Consider the following 17,941-nt stretch of genomic DNA (forward strand, 5'->3'; position numbering starts at 1 on the left):
CCGTTTGGACAGTGGCGAGAGAGGCAGTCCAGACGGTGGGCAGGGCTAAAAGCATGCTTGGGTGTGGATGAGATCCACAAGGGAATGGGTGTGGGAAATGTGGCTGCAGGTAGGAAGCAGAGAGCAACACTGCATCTTCAAAGGGGCAAAGATTGCTGTTGGCAACTTTGAAGATCTTTATAGTTTCTAACTCAGCTGTTGGCAGGTGGGGCTTGCTTCCTGATGGGATGGCACTGGCCCTTGAGGTTCCTACCTCTGAGTTCCAGCCTACATATACATTTGTCATAATTTGTCAAGTGCTCAGATTACCACTTTACCACTTCCTTTACACATTTCTCTCTCTCTCTCTCTCTCTCTCTCTCTCTGTCTCTCTCTCACCTTGTCTCTGTCTCTCTCTCTCTGTCTCTCTCTCTCTGTCTCTCTCTCACCTTCTCTCTCTCTCACCTTGTCTCTGTCTCTCTGTCTCTCTCTCACCTTGTCTCTCTGTCTCTCTCTCTCACACCTTGTCTCTCTCTCTCACCTTGTCTCTGTCTCTCTCTCTGTCTCTCTGTCTCTCTCTCTGTCTCTGTCTCTCTCTCACCTTGTCTCTGTCTCTCTCTCTGTCTGTCTCTCTCTCACCTTGTCTCTCTCTCTCTCACACACCTTGTCTCTGTCTCTCTCTCTCTGTCTCTCTCTCTCTCTCTCTCTCTCTCTCTCTCTCTCTCTCTCACCTTGTCTCTGTCTCATTTTTCTTAGCACTGCTCCCCTGTCCATTCTTTGCTCTCCAAGTCTTTGAGATACATAATCTCAGCCATTGGTCAGAAATGACATTCTCAAGTCCAAAGCTTTACTTAGCACTTTGAACACAGATTTCTGAGGTCTTAGATATTTGATATAATGTGATGATTGGTGGCTTGTTTTTAATTAAGCCTGTTTGTTTGTTTTTCAGAGAGAGTTTAATTGTGTTTTATACCCCTGACTGTCCTGGAACTAGCTCTTGTAGACCAGGCTGGCCTGGAACTCACAGAGATCTGCCCGCCTCTGCCTCCTGAGTGCTGGGATTAGAGTCCTGCGCTACCACTGCCCGTCTTAAAATTTTTAAATTGTGCGCATATGTGTGATCTCTGTGTGGGTATATGCACATGAATGCAGACGCCTTTACTCTGTGTGGGGGGATATGCACATGAATGCAGACGCCTTTACTCTGTGTGTGGGGATATGCACATGAATGCAGACGCCTTTACTCTGTGTGTGGGGATATGCACATGAATGCAGACGCCTTTACTCTGTGTGGGGGGATATGCACATGAATGCAGACGCCTTTACTCTGTGTGGGGGGATATGCACATGAATGCAGACGCCTTTACTCTGTATGGGGGGATATGCACATGAATGCAGACGCCTTTACTCTGTGTGGGGGGATATGCACATGAATGCAGACGCCTTTACTCTGTGTGTGGGGATATGCACATGAATGCAGACACCTTTGGAGGACAGAGGACATTGTTAGATCCCCTGGAGCTGGAGTTGCAGGTGGTGGTACTGGGAACTGAACTCCAGTCCTCTGCAGAGCGGTGTAGTACTGCTAACACTCTTACAGCCATCTCTCCGGCCCCCCTTCTTCTAAGTGCATTTGGATTGGGTCTACTTACTTGTATGTAAATAATGTTTTCCCAGATTTTTTAAAGAAAAATATGACTTCTGGAAGACACCATATTTAACCTTAGGTCTTCAGATACCCTCTGGCTCAATGAGGAATATCTCCAGGGGTGTGCATAGCCCACCCTCCGAACTACTTAGATTTATTGTGAGCAAGTTGTCTTTAAAGGTTTTCCAGTAGGTGTAATGATATTCTTAGTGGGCTAGGGGTCGGAGTACAGAGAGGTCATGAATTTATGTCTAGTCCAGCTACGTTTCAAGTTCCAGTATATAGATGAGCCCTTTCATGCCAAAGTTAACAATATGGTGTGTGTGTGTGTGTGTGTGTGTGTGTGTGTGTGAACTTCATTTGTGACCCTTGTTGATACTTGGCTATTTTATGATACCAGCTGAGAAGACTATGAAGTAAAAGCAGTTTCTTTTTGAAAAGTTTGAAGAGGGTCCCAGCTCTTTTGTTGTCATTGAGCCCCATGGCTGCCATGGTCAGGTCTCACACTAGGGAAAGACCACTTGCCAGGTTACTACCTGGGCGTACAGTGGAGTCGTGAGCTGTAGACGAAGCACAGTCACCAGATACTGGTTTATGGGAGCAGCTTGTCGAGCATCCTTGTTTCATAAACAGAATAAGGTGAACAGAATATGATCATATATGTTTTCATAAATAAAATTCATGAGCAGAAAGCAGTGTGCTTGATTTATCTGGATCCATTTTTAATGCTAGTTTTTAGAGTAAGCAGACAGATTTTTGTCTATCTTTAGAGATTCTCAATACATTAAATTATAGAGAAACTTGTGTCTATAGAATATGTAGGATAGCAGCTAACGGCTGTCATATGCAGGAGCGTGGAGGGAGTGAGGAACCTGGCCACTGGCCAGCGAGCTTGAAGAATACGGCTCCCGGGAGGACTCCCGGCCCATTGCGCCCATTGCGTAACGTTCAGCAGAGGGGAACCCTACCCTGCACTTGCTTTCCATTCTGATGCAGTTACTTGGCAGAGTCTCGGCAACCCACAGTAGAAGAATGAAGGACTGTGCCTCCCGGGGCATCAACCAGCACTGTTTGTGGGGCCAGCAGGGTTAGGTTTCTCACTGTTGGGCAGGGGGATTGGAGTTTCTAGAGAGGAATCAGGAAACACCAGAATCAAAACCACTACCATATCATGGTTGTTGTTGTTTAGTTTTTTATTTTCTTGTTGTTTTCTGAAAGGGGATCCTTTCTTCCACCACCTATATATGCTGCTTTTAGTTGGTGCACCTACCCTTTAAAACACCCCGTTTGTTTTGTGATGCCCTGTTCAGGACTGCACTTCACACAAGGATTGGAATAAAAGACATTGGTTCCTTCGGGGGAAAATGATCCCACCCGGCCAAAATAAAGGCAGACAGATGCCAACTGGTTTTTTGTTGTTTTCTTTTGCTTTTTTTTTTCCTGTAAGGGGCTTGTCCATTTTGAAGGTGTGAGCAGTTTTGATAGGCTTTTCTAATAGAGTTATTGGCTAGGAATTGCTACTTGAAAAATCTCACTTTAAATCTGACTTCAAAGCATCTTTGAAAATAGGAGTGTGTTTGTACTCTCTCCATGCTTCCAGTCTTAACTAGCAGACTGGGTTTTCCTCAAACGCCGGCCCCTGTGGCAGTATCCGTCTCCAGCCTTGCCGACTTAAACATTATAGTTAACAGTGTTAAATGAAAGTTCAGTGAGCGCTAACCAGAAAGTTAACATTAAAAGAAAAAACAACAAAAAGCAAAACATCTTCCATCAAGTCTAATTCCATCGATCTTACAGTGTGATGCGCAGGGCCATACCTTTTACAAAACGTGGTTCTGGATATCAGTTCTTCTTAGAGGCTTTGAAAAACATCATTATATGCTTGGTTTTCCTCAGTGAGTATGGATTTGCAAATCAAACCAGACCTTCTGTGTCTCTTGTGGCCCACAATTTGGCAACCCCTAACAGGAGGTTTCTGAGCCACCAGTCACATGGGAAAGACCAGATGGCATCAGAAGACAGGCCTGTCTAGGTCTTTGGGGCTGAGCCTATATCTAGGTAGCCACAGAGACATGGGGTAAAGGCTACAGAGAGGCAGTGTGGTAAGTGGACGGAGTGGCCGTGAGGTTCTTTTTCTCAGAATTTGCTGTAGAGAGAAAACTTACACAGCAAGGAAGGGCTGACTCACCTTAGGTTTATAAGCGGAGCGTGCCCGCTGCTTTAGAAGGGGGTGGCAGTAGACATGTGGGATTCTGGAAAGCACTGCTCCCTCTTGGCCAGCTGGTGGCCCTCAACGGCCAGTAGACCTTCCTTGCTTTCTTTCCAAACACCTATTTCACTTTCAAGTATGGAAACTCGAGGAAGTAGTATTTAGCGTCCACAGACATGCCTCTTCCCTTAGGAATGCACCTGGCTCACTGGTGAGCCTTCATTCAGACCCTTCCTTTGGAGAACTGAATTCCTCAGGTGTGGAGAATGGTGTCCCTGACCTGTGGGCATGGCATTTCTGGGTATGCTTTCTTGGTGGATATTGATCTTGGAGTATATTTATGTGACTGAAGAAATGATGGCTATGAAAACCTTTTTCAGAATGAAATTTTGCCTTCTCTATTCATTTTGGGCAAACTTCATTCAAACTTTTTCTCTTGGTTTATTACTTAATACGTTTAAGTAATTTAATAAGACTCCGAGATTATTGAACTTAGTTGGTATGTTCTTATAGAACGCCACCTCAGCTGTTTTCTCTTGCATGAAAGAAACGAAGGCATTCATCAGCTTACAGGGTTTGTTTTAGATGGGTTTCTGTTTTTGCTTTTTTTTTGTTGTTGTTTGTTTTTTTTTTTTTTTTTGATCATTTAGCTGTTTTCAGCCCTGGGGATTGAACCAGGGTCTGGTGTATTGTTGGTGGTCATTTATCACTGACCCTTGTCTCTAGCCCATAGTAGCAGTCTATTTAGGTCCCTTTTCCCCCTGTAATTACCTGAAAAATCCTTGCTTCTTCATAGACAGATTCATTATCCTTACATTTCCAAAACCAAGTTTCACCTCCTTTTAAGGGCCTGCCATGCCCTCCAGTAAATCCCCCCCAAATTTAGATTGTTTGCTTGGTAGTTTCTTGACTCATCCAGCGTGAGTGAGGTAAGTGGGGCGCGCTGGGGTCAGGACCAAAAACCCGTCAACGTTTTCATTTATTTTAAACTATTACTGTTGTTGTTATTTTGCTTTCCTCTACCAAGTAAATGTCTGACATGGTGCTGGCTACACAAAAAGAACACGGCAGGGGAAAGATGAACGCGCCTTTCAACTCTTCCTTTAAACCTAGTATTAGCCTCTTCCTGGTTTTCCCCTTTAAATTTGATGTTCTGGGACTAACACCGACCCTTCCAGTTGTTATTTTCAGCATGATGAAACAAGAGTATGAATTGCCCTGTTCTAAATCAGCATAGAACTAGCTTTAAAAACTAGGATGTTAAAAGATAATTTGCTGCATACCCCAGAGTTCTGGAGTTGAGGAGTTTGAACAAAACCAGTAGAGCCGCTCTGTTGTGAGGTGTGGCCGCTTGTTTCGTTCTGGCTGCTCAGCCCCCAAATAACCACACAGACACCGTATTAATTAAATCACTGCTTGGCCCATTAGCTCTATAGCTTCTTATTGGCTAATTCTTACATATTAATTTAACCCATTTCAAGTAACCTGTGTATTGCCACGTGACTATGGCTTACCGGGTAAAGTTTCTTCCGGCTCCAGCAGGGCTACATGGCTTCTCTCTGACTCTTCCTTTTTCCTCCCAGCATTCAGTTTAGTTGTCCCTGCCTATCTAAGTTCTGCCCTGCTATAGGTCCAAAGAAGTTTCTTTATTTAGTAATGGTAATCACAGCATTCAGAGGGGAATCACACATCACCACTCCTCTGACATGCTTCCTTAATTTTAGTAGTTGCTTTGTTTATGAAGAGGCTGAATTCAGAGCAGAGCCTCTAATTACTAAGAAAGGCAGCAGCCTCCATTGCTCCCTGGAGCCAGGCCATAGGAAGATACTGCTAGGCAGACACCACAGCCACCCTAATGAAGCGTTTGAAGGCACTTTCACCACATGTGTGGTTTTGATCTGGATTTTAGTCTGCTTACCATGTCCACCTCCTCACCTGAGAGAGTTAGGGTTAGTACTTCAAAATGGTTAAACATGGAGAAATAAAAACATTACTTTATCTACATTAAGTATGTCCAGTTGCAGCCTGGCATCAGTTATTAGACTTAACATGATGAGTTCTGGAATCTGTTCAGATTGTAGCTGGGTCTGTGGGCGCTGAGATAGTCCTGGCAGTTCATCAGCCCAACCTCTGACCTCGCTACCCTCAATTATCCTCACTCTTGGGGACATAATGGCCACACATCACCTTTTCTTACTCCTCTTTCTAATTGCTACATTTGAAATATTCACTTGATGCTGTTGTATTAAAACTCAGTGAGCTAATGAAACCATTTTAGTCTCCTTTGAGAGGAAAGTAAGGGCTTACTTTATTCCTGCTACTCAGGCTGTTGCAAAAAATTCCTATCCAGCCCCAAAGGAGTCCACACACTGCACACCCTGCACACTGCTGAACTGTTAGGGGTGGTGGAGCACAGGCTCAGACAGGGAGAGCAGTGGTGTTTTCACGCCCTTGTTACGTACTTGCTTATTGTTCAGGAAGGCAAATCCATGAGGTTCTTTGGTAGCATATTCAGGAAAAATTCCCTCTGATTTTCCCAGAGAATGGTCTGTCACAGAATTCAGGACTTTAAGTAAATAATTCTGTCGCCCCTTTTCCTTGTATAGAAAACCAGGGTAAGTCACGAGAATGGAAGAGAGAGAGTTTAGCTGATGGGTACTAATCCACTTAGGATAGGACACGGAGGACTTCAGTGTTGACTGTAAAACCCACCTACCCAGCCGGGCGGTGGTGGCGCACGCCTTTAATCCCAGCACTCGGGAGGCAGAGGCAGGTGGATCTCTGTGAGTTCGAGACCAGCCTGGTCTACAAGAGCTAGTTCCAGGACAGGCTCCAAAACCACAGAGAAACCCTGTCTCGAAAAACCAAAAAACAAACAAACAAAAAAAAAAAAAACCCACCTACTTAGTCACGCAGCTTCGCTGTCTCCATTATGCATTTTATATCTCCTTGAGGTGCCGTACTGGAACCCTGCTCTAGCCTGTGTTTCTAGGCACTCAAATAGAGTTCTAGTGCTCTAATCTTCTTGTTCACGTTGGTAGTACAGTAGGGAGTTTATGGAACAGACTGGAGAAAAAACTAATCCCTGGGAGGTGATAATGTCAAGTAACTTTGTCTACAAAGGACGGAAGTGGCAGGGACGGAATCAGGGACCCCTACCCCTGCGAGTGCAGGTACTCTGAACAGTTAGGAGTGAGGTGTGGTTGTTGGTTGAATAACTGTGTGTGTCTAGTGGAATACCCAGGCTGTGCTAATTTGATGATGTCTTTTTCAGGCGAGCTCACCTGCGCCTGTGTTTAGAACGCTTGAAAGTTCTGATCCCACTGGGTCCAGACTGCACCAGGCATACAACCCTCGGTTTGCTCAACAAAGCCAAAGCACACATCAAGGTGAGAATGTCCACTTCCAGCTTTGCCCCAGTCTCCGGGTCCTGGGTTAATCATTAGCAGTGATTCCTAGTCGTGCTTGGGTGCAGCTCTCTGGACAATCCTCTTTCTGCACTGACCTCAAGAGAAACCTTTGCAAAAAATCTTACCAGCTGATCTGATGGAACAACGTAACATGATTAACTGAAATTATTTTTTTGACAGTGTGACCACTTAGACCTGAGAACACTAGGGCAATAATAATTACCTTTCTGATACCCAGAAGGAAGGCCGCTGTGCCCTCTTGTGGAGATGACGTTATCTGGCGTATCTCTCAGTATTTTTCCATCAGATACCACACTGCGGGAGGTTTCTCTTTTGTGAAGGTTACCTCATGGACTTTTATAGTTCCTTCTTATTCAAGTAGTCTATGCAGCACTTGTACACAAAAAGGACATTTTTGTGTTTAAAACAGTAAGTGCTTCTCCATATTTATATACACAAGGGCACATAAATACCCAAAATATGTATGTGTGTGTAGATGGATATCTGTTCATATTTTCTCTGCCAAAGAACAATGTTAAGCAGAAATCAGTTTTAGTGCTTTAGACTGGACTATACACAAATAAATAAAATTTCATTGTTTTAGAAACTTGAAGAAGCTGAAAGGAAGAGCCAGCACCAGCTTGAGAACTTGGAACGAGAACAGAGATTTCTAAAGCGGCGACTGGAACAGCTGCAGGGTCCTCAAGAGACGGAGCGGATACGAATGGATAGCATCGGGTCGACTATCTCTTCCGACCGCTCGGACTCAGAGCGAGGTAGGCAGCATCCCTTGACCTGCGGGCACCTTCACGGTCTAGCGTTTGCTCTCCTGGTGCTGGAGACCGAGACCACCGTGTAGCATGTGTGAAGTCGATAGGAGCGAACTCTCCCATAGCAGCGTTCCCGACTCCCAGCTGTAGGTGTGTGCACCAGACACGGTCTGCTACAGACCTGCCGTGCGTGTGTGTCTGTACTGTCCGCTTGAGAGAATTTTAGACTTACAGAAAACACATAGTTCTTATCTACCTTTCATTCAGTTCCTTCTCACAGTTACTGAAACCAAGATGCTAACACTGAGAAAATGCTAGGCTTTGTCCAGATTTTATTAATTTTGCCACAAATGTCTTTTGAAGTATTTTGGACACTGGCCAGTCTCTTTATAGAGCATACTTCAGTTTGAATTTTTTGGGGGGGGGGAGCGGGGGAGGAGGTTGTTTTTTTTTTTTGTTTTTTTTGTTTTTATGTTCTTTGATGTTTTGCCATGAATCTCAGGTCCCCTGGAACTATAGTTACAGACAGCTGTGAACTGTCATATGGGTGCTGGGAATTGAACCCGGGTCCTTTGGAAGAGCAGTCAGTACTCTTAACTGCTGAGCCATCTCTTCAGGCCCAGAAATTGTTTTTAGTGTTTTCAAATTATTAGGTTGAGGGTATACATTCAGGACAGGAAACATCACAGCAGTGATACTGTGCCCTTCAGTTCATTGTCAGGGAGAGAGAATGATGTCTTACTGTTTGTGATACTAAGTTTTATCTGTGTATTTTAGAGTATCACACCATTTCTCTTCCATGTGTTCTAGAACGTTTGTCTTTGACAAAATTAAGAACAGAAATCACCCAAGAAAGGTTTGAATTTTCCTGATCTGTGTATACCTTCAGCCCTACACCATACCCCCAGAACGGAATACTGATGGTTGTTTGTTGTTTGAGACAGGGTTTCTCTGTGTAGCACTGACTGTCCTGGAACTCACTCCGTAGACCAAGCTGGCCTTGAACTCAGAGTTCCTTCAGCCTCTGCCTTCTGGGTGCTGGGGTTAAAGGCGTGGCCACTACTGCCCAGTTGAATTCTGATGATATTTAACCTGACATTTCGGAAAGTAGAACTCAAGAAATCTTGAGAATTTTAAAATATTAGACAATGTTTTGTTTGTTTGTTTGGTTTGGTTTTCGAGACAGGGTTTCTCTGTAGCTTTGGATCCTGGCTTTGAACTCACAGAGATCCACCTAATTCTGCCTCCCAAGCACTGGGATTACCTCCACCGCCTGGCTTCAACTCTTCTCTTCTCTTCTCTTCTCTTCTCTTCTCTTCTCTTCTCTTCTCTTCTCTTCTCTTCTCTTCTCTTCTCTTCTCTCTCTTTTTAAGACTGATTTCTCCTTTTGATGGAAATTTCCCCATGTACTCAGGAGCACAGGACGGCGTGTGTATCCAATAGTGATGACAGCAGACAGCAGTGTTCTGCTGTTCTTCCTTTATGGTTGGATGTAAATCATCAGGTTTTGAGAAAGAAGAGTATTGAAAAGTCCTGAGATTTTAATTCTACTTCTATGAGAAAAAATATTTGACTTCCTTTTGGTTTTAAAATGTATATTATGAGTGTGGCCAGGTTTATGCACCATGTAATTTAGGTTGTATTTGAGGACTGTGCACTTGCTTGTCTTGAGGCATTTGGTTCAGTTTCAAGCATTTTTCTCTCTCTCTTACACACACACACACACACACACACACACACACACACACACACACACACATGGAGATGGCTTGAGGCTATACTTGATGCAAGAAAATTAAAAGCAAATCTCTCACACTTTAATGGTTGACTTGTTTTTGTTTCTAAATATATAGAATTCCTTACAATGAATCATAGACATAGATCCGTCTGTAGAGTGATATCACCAAAAATTTGGATGCATAAGCATACATTTTTCTATCTTTTATTTTCCCTCCCCCCTCCCCCTCTAAAGCAAGCCTGATTAATAAACAACGCTGTGAATTAGTTCTTGGTTTAATGCAAAACAGATGTTGTTAAACCACTTGGGTTGGGATCTTTTAATATTAAGTCCTAATTCTCAAAAAGGCCAAGGCGTTCAGCGGGAGGTCCAGACGGCCTGGCGTCAGAGGGTTTTAGTAAACTTGCTGCTAAATTAAGACCACCTCTGTATACTAGATTCCCCTTTGTGGAAGAGATCTCTGATGACCTCATGGAATAACCTTTAACTTTTGAAAGTGCACTATATGGTTCCTGATGTTCCCTTCTCCCCCCCGTTTTCGCTTTTGCAGAGGAGATTGAAGTGGACGTTGAAAGCACAGAGTTCTCCCATGGAGACGTGGACAATATAAGCACCACCAGCATCAGTGACATTGATGACCACAGCAGCCTGCAGAGTATTGGGAGTGATGAGGGCTACTCCAGTGCCAGTGTCAAACTCTCCTTCGCGTCCTAGAGCCCAGCACGGCAGCAGTGCAGGGCGACACCCACCGGGCCAGTTCAGTACCGCCTCTTCCATTGGGTTCATGACGCAGTCTCCTTCAAAACTAAACAGAACCATACTTGAACAAAAGGGTCAGAAGACCTGTATTTAAGCAAATACTTAACAAAAAGTGGGGTAGAGCCTCCCCAGTAGAACAAATACTCATATATTGGAAAGAATACGGTTCCTAACAGCAGCTGGAAACGTGTAATTATCTGGAGTTGACTTAGTTGACTTGTAAGAGGACAGTGGAGATTCCGTCTCCTTTCCTGGTTTGCTCACGCTGTGTTGAGTAGACGTTTAAGGGTGGGGTTATGAACCCTTCCTGAGCTTCTTGGCCCTAGGAACAAAATCAGACTTAGAGTAAGGAAAAGACAGGATAATCAGGCATTAATCTTGGATAGCTAAAGAGCTCTTAAAACTCAGCCTCAGTTTATCATGAAGCCTGTGGATGATCAATTCTTTTAAAAAAAAAATGAATTTTTAAAAAGCTCATTTCGTGCTCTACAGAAGGAGAGACTCCCATGAAGCCTTTCGAAAGAGATCATCACGCAGCTCAGCTTTCTGTTGGATTCCATGCTAAGCCAGCTAACCTTACCTGCATTGTTAGCACTAGGGCACCCAACCGCCCGCTCGCACCCTTCAGCAACATAGGGGCAGCCCATGCATGACAGCTGTGTCACAGAAGGAAAAGCTCCATGTGCCTCTGTGTCTGCGCCGATCTGAAGAGTTGTGCACGCAGCATAGCAGGCCAAGGTCTGAGCCACGGCAGCATTTTTATTTGAGATTTTGATAACTGTTTATATGTGTTGAAAACCAAAATGGCATCTTTTTAAAGCTTGTCCATAAGTAAACATAGATGTCTTTTATAGTGGAAAAAACACGTGGGGAAAATCATCTATTTTGATGCAGCATTTGATAATGATAAAACACCTCACACCTCACTCTTTATAGTGCACAGAATGAATGAGGTCTGGGCGGGGTAGACAAAGGTCAATGCTGTTTTTGTTTTCTTTTAGGAGCATTCCCCTTTACCAGCTTCTAACCATCTGCTATCCATAGTAGGCATACTATCATAGTTAACATAGTTGAGTTCAGCACTTGTCGCATTTCCTGCAGGCGGTCTCCTTCCTCACGAACCCACTGTGCAGGTGCTACTGTTGCTCTTACCGACGTTTTCAGAAATGTTATCTTCTAAGTGAACTTTCTAGCCTGCACTTTGATGTCATGTGTTCCCTTTTTGTCTTTCAAACTCTGAGGTTTCTCTGGGCCTCTGCCTGGCCCTGGGAAGCCTTTCTGGAGACCTTACCCCCAGCTGTTTGGACTTTGTATTCTTTAAATAATTTAACTACCCTTAATTACTTTAAAAAAAAAGCTTTATGATTTTCATAACTTATTGCTGATTTTAATGGGTTGATAATTTCAGTCCTGTAGTTTTATTTTATGTTTAGATAGGGCTGGGCAAGGAAAAAGAAAATAAAAACAACCATATTTAGCGGTGCAGTTGAGTTGTGTGTTAATGTCAGGACTGTCTTCTTGTGAATAGCTTGTTTCCTACATGAGCTGTACCATCTTGTTCTCATAAGGCCTCAGCACACACTACTCACCCATGTTCCTTCTGTGCCTCTGAAAGTACTTCTTTCTCGGTTGTGCTGTCTGGGTGAAGTTCTCTGAAGCAGATGTGAGACACTGCATGCCTAGATACGGTGTGAGACCCACTACGCTTCCTGTGCGGAGGCTTCCCTTCCAGCCACCCCCAGCTGTGTATTCGACGCCTTTGGGTTTTCTCTTAGTGAAAGTAAATGGAAGCCATTAAATGGCTTCATTCTTTGTTGTTGTTTTGTTTGGTTTTTAGAGGTGGGATTTCTCGGTGTAGCCCTGGCTGTCCCGGAACTCACTCTGTAACTAGGCTGGCCTCAAACTCACTGAGGTGCTGGGATTAAGGGCGTGCGTTCTCACACCCAGCCAGCTTCATCCTTCTGTTCCCAAGATGACTGACATTTTCAGTCCAGGACAAGAATTTGGAACATCACTCAGGCAACTTTAGGTGCTGCTGTTTTCTGTATATACAGGACAGTGGGCTGTGAAGCCTTTGTTATGAACCTGCTACACATACATCAACACTACTTCCCCAGGTTTGCTCTTGGGGAGGGAGGACGCGGGTAGGTTGTGTGATTAAGTATTAACTCTTTAAAAGACAAATTAGTTTACAGCCAAGTTGTGCAAGAAATAAAAACCAAATAATACTCGAGTTATTTTTTTAATACCTTATCTGTGAAGGCGGAATAATTACTTGAGTGCCCACATCTTTAGGTAATTATCTCCTAAGTACATTTTGCTTTTCCATCAGAAATTTAGAAGTAATAGTATGTGACAGCTCCTGTTGCTCTGTACAGTTAAGAAGTGTCTACCCAGCTCTGCAGCCCGGCAAGTACTTCCATTGTTTTTATTAAAAATTTTCACCTCCTCCCATCCCCCCAACTAGTACTTTCCTGGCATGATAGTGGCTTTCAAACGTCACAGAGATGTCCTCTTGGGAATCTCTTTGGCTACCACATGCAAAAAGTCTGCAGATCTCACTGCCTCATTAACTTTATTTAAGGTATTCTTCCATGCCCTTAGAAAGCTGTAGTGCTAAAAGGAAACCGAGAGGTAATCATGTACATACATGTGAGGGTATGTGCAGCTGTGTGTGTACCAAACAACGTGGGCATCAATCATTCTTTAAGCACCACATATCTTTATTATTATTATTTTTTTTAGGTTGCCTCTCACTGGCTTGGAACTTACCAAATAGACAAGGCTGGGTAGCAAGCCCCAGTCCAGTCTCTGCTGGGATTATTAACACTCCGCATGTATGTATTTTGTGTGTGCGTGTGTTTCCTTGCATGTATGTCTGCACAGGTATGCCTGGTACCCATAAAGTTCAAAAAAGGGCATCAGATTCCGTGGAGCCAGACGACTGTGAAGCCCTGTGTGGAGGCTGAGAGTGGAAGAACCTGCAAGTGTTCCTAACCGCTGAGCCATCTATTCTCCAACCTTCTTGAGCCTACTGGCTTTTTCAATTTTTAGTATAATTGTTTTTGAGACAGGGTCTCACTGTTGCTATCCTGAAACTTACTGTGTAGACCAGGCTGGGCCAGAACTCAGAGCTCTACCCGCCTCTGCCTCCTAGAGTCCTGGGATTAAACATGTGTGCCACCATGCCTGGCTCACTCTAGCTTTTCAAAACACGTGGAGTTTAGGCATTCTGCTCGGGTCCCTTGCTCTCAAGGGAAATAGTTTACCAACTGAGCTATCTTTTCAGCACTATCCACCTTTTTTTTCTTTTTAATGAATGCAATCTCTATTTTCTTCATCCCTAAATGTCAAATTTTATTTTGACCCAATTTTACAGAAAATAAAGTCCTGTTTCTTAAACTTGTATTTAATTCAAATGATCTACATCAAACTCCCAAATAGATGTGATTATAGACCTGGCTTAAAATTTTTATATTCTAATTTCTTTGTGTTTTGAGAGAGGGTTTCTCTGTGTAGCTTCTGAGCCTGTGTTGTAACTCGCTCTGTAGATCAGACTGGCCTCAAACTCAGATCCACCAACCTCTGCCTCCCAAGTGCTGGGATTAAAGGTGTGCTGACTCTTAAATGCTTTTTTTTAAAAAAAAAAAGATTATGTAAAATAAATTTATTGCATTATAGTGATCATGTTTTTGTAAACCCGACCAGAGGCTGAGTCTGCTCTACGGTGATGACGACCACTGCATCACTGAATGTGCCCAGTTAATATTTAGTGATATGCTCGGCTATAAAGGAAAACTGTCATCTGTGCACCAGATCTGACAGTAAATTGCTTTTCTGGCTTTGCCCAGTTGAACCGGGGGCTTTATGTAAATGCCCTTCCACCCAATACACTAAAGACAATTTTACTTTTTCAGCCATAATTTATCACTAATAGCACAAGTAAAACACTATACTTTTATAAACACTGCCGACTGGACTGAATAAAGTGCTAGTACGTACAAACCGCTGGGCTTGATGCCCAGCATCCCATAAACCAGTGAGACGATGCAGACCCGTAATCCAAGCACTTGAGAGGCGATGGCAGGAGAATCAAAAGCTTAGTCATTTTCTGTGATAAAGTGAGTTAGAGACCAGCCTGGGCTACATGGTGGCATCTTGACAAAGGAATCGGCCAACAGACTTAAGTTATAGAGTTTCTTCTGTTTCTTTATCATGGATATGCTTAGAAATTTCACTGCCAAGGCAATAACTGAACTTTTGGTGTTCACAACAGAAACAGAAAAACAGCATTGTTTTTGTTTTTAAAATGTAGCATAAGCCATAAAGGGCTTCTAAGGCATACATTAAAAAAATAACTCAGAGTTTGTGAATAGACAAGTATCTCATACTTTGGAAGTCAGGCCAAACAAACCTAACTGCTTTTGAAGGAACAAATTGCAGGCAAAACCTTCTGCTACTCTGAGTGATGAAAAACTGGACAGCTACCACCTAGTAAAGAGTAGCCTAGCAGCTGATCTTGGGATTTAATTCTAATTTCCAGGATATAGGAGTCACCTGTTTCCTCCAAGCCTGAATCCTTTTTTGGGGGAGGGGGGTAAGGGTGTCATCAGAAATTCCGCTGCATTTTAGGCTGGATGTGGTGGTGCAGGCCTCAAAATAGCACTGGCAGGCAGATCCTGAGGCTAGTGGTCTACATAGTGTGTTCCTACAAAACTAAAGAACACATACTACAGAGAAACCTTGTCTCAAAAAACAAAACCTGGGGCTGGAGAGATGGCTCAGTGGTTAAGAGCACTGCCTGCTCTTCCAAAGGTCCTGAGTTCAATTCCCAGCAACCACATGGTGGCTCACAGCCATCTGTAATGAGGTCTGGTGCCCTCTTCTGGCCTTCAGAATATTCAGACAGAATATTGTATACATAATAAATTAATATTTTAAAAAACCTGTATAAAGTAAACACGGGTTGAGACGAGCTTCTGGGTTTCACCATGGAGAACAGAACTAGCAAAGTGAGGCTATGGGCCTCAAGCAGAGAAAGTAGCTCTTAAAAGCCAACCTTTGTAATGAGTTTAACAGCTCATTTAGCTATGTTCTTAAAAGACTAATCTGTAACACAAATTAGCTACCAGTGTTTACTGTGGGAACTAAACGACTAAGGTCTAAGATTTGGTGTTAACTCAATTTTCAGTTGTTACTACTAGACCTATTCAGAACTGCACTCAGCCACAAAGAACCACCTTCAGGTAAGCTGAGGACCTGGAAAGTGTCTACGAATACATTGGCTGGACAAGTGTTTACGTCCCATCTGTAGTATCAGTTTCAGAATCACATCTCCGCCTACACACATACTGTGTACTTCTAATAACAGGAAAGGGAACAAGGCTACTGTTTCTTGTTAAAGCTCTTGAATTGCCTGGTGTGCTCCCTCTTCACTGCAGCAAAAATTCTTCAATTTACAAGTCAAAAATCCTAGATAAAATGTTTACATATATTCTTGGATTTATAAATTACTGCTTACACTGACTGCTCCATAGTAAAAATAATACGACTGAGCAGATACCTGTTGAACCTCTATAATTATTTTAAATACAAAACTTTGTTGGTTTAAACATACTTCCATTTTAATATTTCAGTTATTATCCAAGCTAGGCAAAAAGCCAAATCAAACTCTGAGTACATTTTTGGCTGATGTACAACATATTATTCACCTCTGAAATGTCTAGTTGTAAATTAGAAACTCCTAACCCAAGTCGTAAGTCATCTGTCCTGTTGTTATTTTAAGAGGTAGCCGTTGGTATTTTCAAGGAAATAAACCCAGCACACAACATTAAAACTATACTGGATGGACACACACCAACAAGTACTTTTAAAGTTTGAGTTAAAATAATTTGACGCCTTTTGGTTTGGTACCTAGTCTTCATAATTAGACTAATAAAGATGCCACTAAATATGCTTTCAATTGTTTCTTCTGAAACCAAAGCTGTTCTTATTTAACCTACAGCCTAGTTCTCAGCTAAGGGTGCACAGCAGAATTACCTACAGTGTTTGTAGCACTTATTTTGGCCTGGGCAAGTCTGGAATAATACCCAGGCAAGACTGCTTGAGTTTTTATTAGAAACGTCACCACATCCCCGTTGAGTGTGTTCTAGCGTAGAAATGAAGTCAGGGTTTACTTGATGACATTTCACTAGCAGTATCATGTATGGTCGCACTACAACTCTGAGTAAAGGAAGTCACCGTCATTCCACAGTAAATGGCAGGCATCCTTACAGTGTCACATCCATGTCAGATAGTGTCCCTCCCTCTGAATATGTAAGCCCGGTTCTTGAAGAAAGTTACAGAGAGCTAGTAAGTGGAGTCAGGGTTCCAACAGCAGTCTGGTTCGAGTCTCTCCTCTTCTAATATGCTCTGTAAGTCTTGCTACATACATGTTAATTAGAACAGCATTTGCTAATTGTGGTATTGTTAAATTTCTGGCTACTAATTTTTGGACTATTATAGGTCAACTTCAAGTTAATCAAGCTTTGAGAAGATACTTGTAACCTACTTAAAGAGCTACAAATCAGTATTTGAATTTCAGTTTGTCAGTTTCAGCTTTAAACTCAAAAGTTGTGGGGCGGTGGTGACACACGCCTTTAATCCCAGCACTTGGGAGGCAAAGGCAGATGGATCTCTGTGAATTCAAGGACAGCCTGGTCTACAGGTGAGTTCCAGGACAGGCACCAAGGCTCCAAAGCTACAGAGAAATCCTGTCTCCAAAAAGCAGAAACAAACAAAAAAAAACTCAAAAGTTTGTAACAAAACATGCTACACTTAGGGTTCCCACTTATTTTTAGAATACAGAGAGCATAACCACTTTATTTGGAAAGTGGTCCTAATCTTTTCAACTTTAGCATGTAACAGCCAGGTCATCTTTCCGGGTTATAACTTTTAGTTTAGTCCAAAGAGCCACATTTCATCTCTGACACAAGCTGCTGATTCTATATTGTACACCTATTTTCAGAACAAACGTAAAATTACTTCTATTCCTTTTCTGAGACAAAGCCCTTAAGGAAAAGATATACAGGTACACTGTTTAAGGCAGAATGGTCCAGTTATTGTTCTAAGTACTGTTCTAGCATACTAAGGCAATATCAAACCATTTTACTGTGTTTTCAAAGGATTTCCTTGCAACTGTTACTACATCATTTAAAACTTTCTTTTAGGAGTTCTCCGCTACCCCCCCCCCCCAAGCCCTGGTAGTGGGGAACTGAAGGTCTTAAACATACCACTGTCCTTAGCCCAAGAAGCCCCCTTTCTGTCTTAACCATGTCTTCTGTCATGTTATTTATGAAGAAAATCATAAAAAGTATTCTACCTCACCACTGTCAGAAAAATTTTAGTTTACTAAGTCAAAATTCATGAAATTTAATTTAAAAAGTTTAA

General features: G+C 42.8%; 1 protein-coding gene across 3 annotated transcripts in view; it reads left to right on the forward strand.

The window, feature by feature from the left end:
- Mxi1 (MAX interactor 1, dimerization protein) overlaps nt 1-11,998 on the forward strand; it is a 66,661-nt gene extending 54,663 nt beyond the window's left edge. For all 3 annotated transcript variants that reach the window (XM_075974377.1, XM_075974380.1, XM_075974378.1), the window contains exons 4-6: nt 7,111-7,225; nt 7,851-8,022; nt 10,305-11,998. In XM_075974377.1, coding sequence (XP_075830492.1) covers nt 7,111-7,225; nt 7,851-8,022; nt 10,305-10,468 — 451 coding nt within the window. In that variant the 3' untranslated portion in view covers nt 10,469-11,998. The remainder of the gene's footprint in view (nt 1-7,110; nt 7,226-7,850; nt 8,023-10,304) is intronic.
- Nucleotides 11,999-17,941: the final 5,943 nt, after the last annotated feature.

Source organism: Microtus pennsylvanicus, chromosome 5 (genome assembly GCF_037038515.1).
Source record: "Microtus pennsylvanicus isolate mMicPen1 chromosome 5, mMicPen1.hap1, whole genome shotgun sequence".
Lineage (NCBI taxonomy): Eukaryota > Metazoa > Chordata > Mammalia > Rodentia > Cricetidae > Microtus > Microtus pennsylvanicus.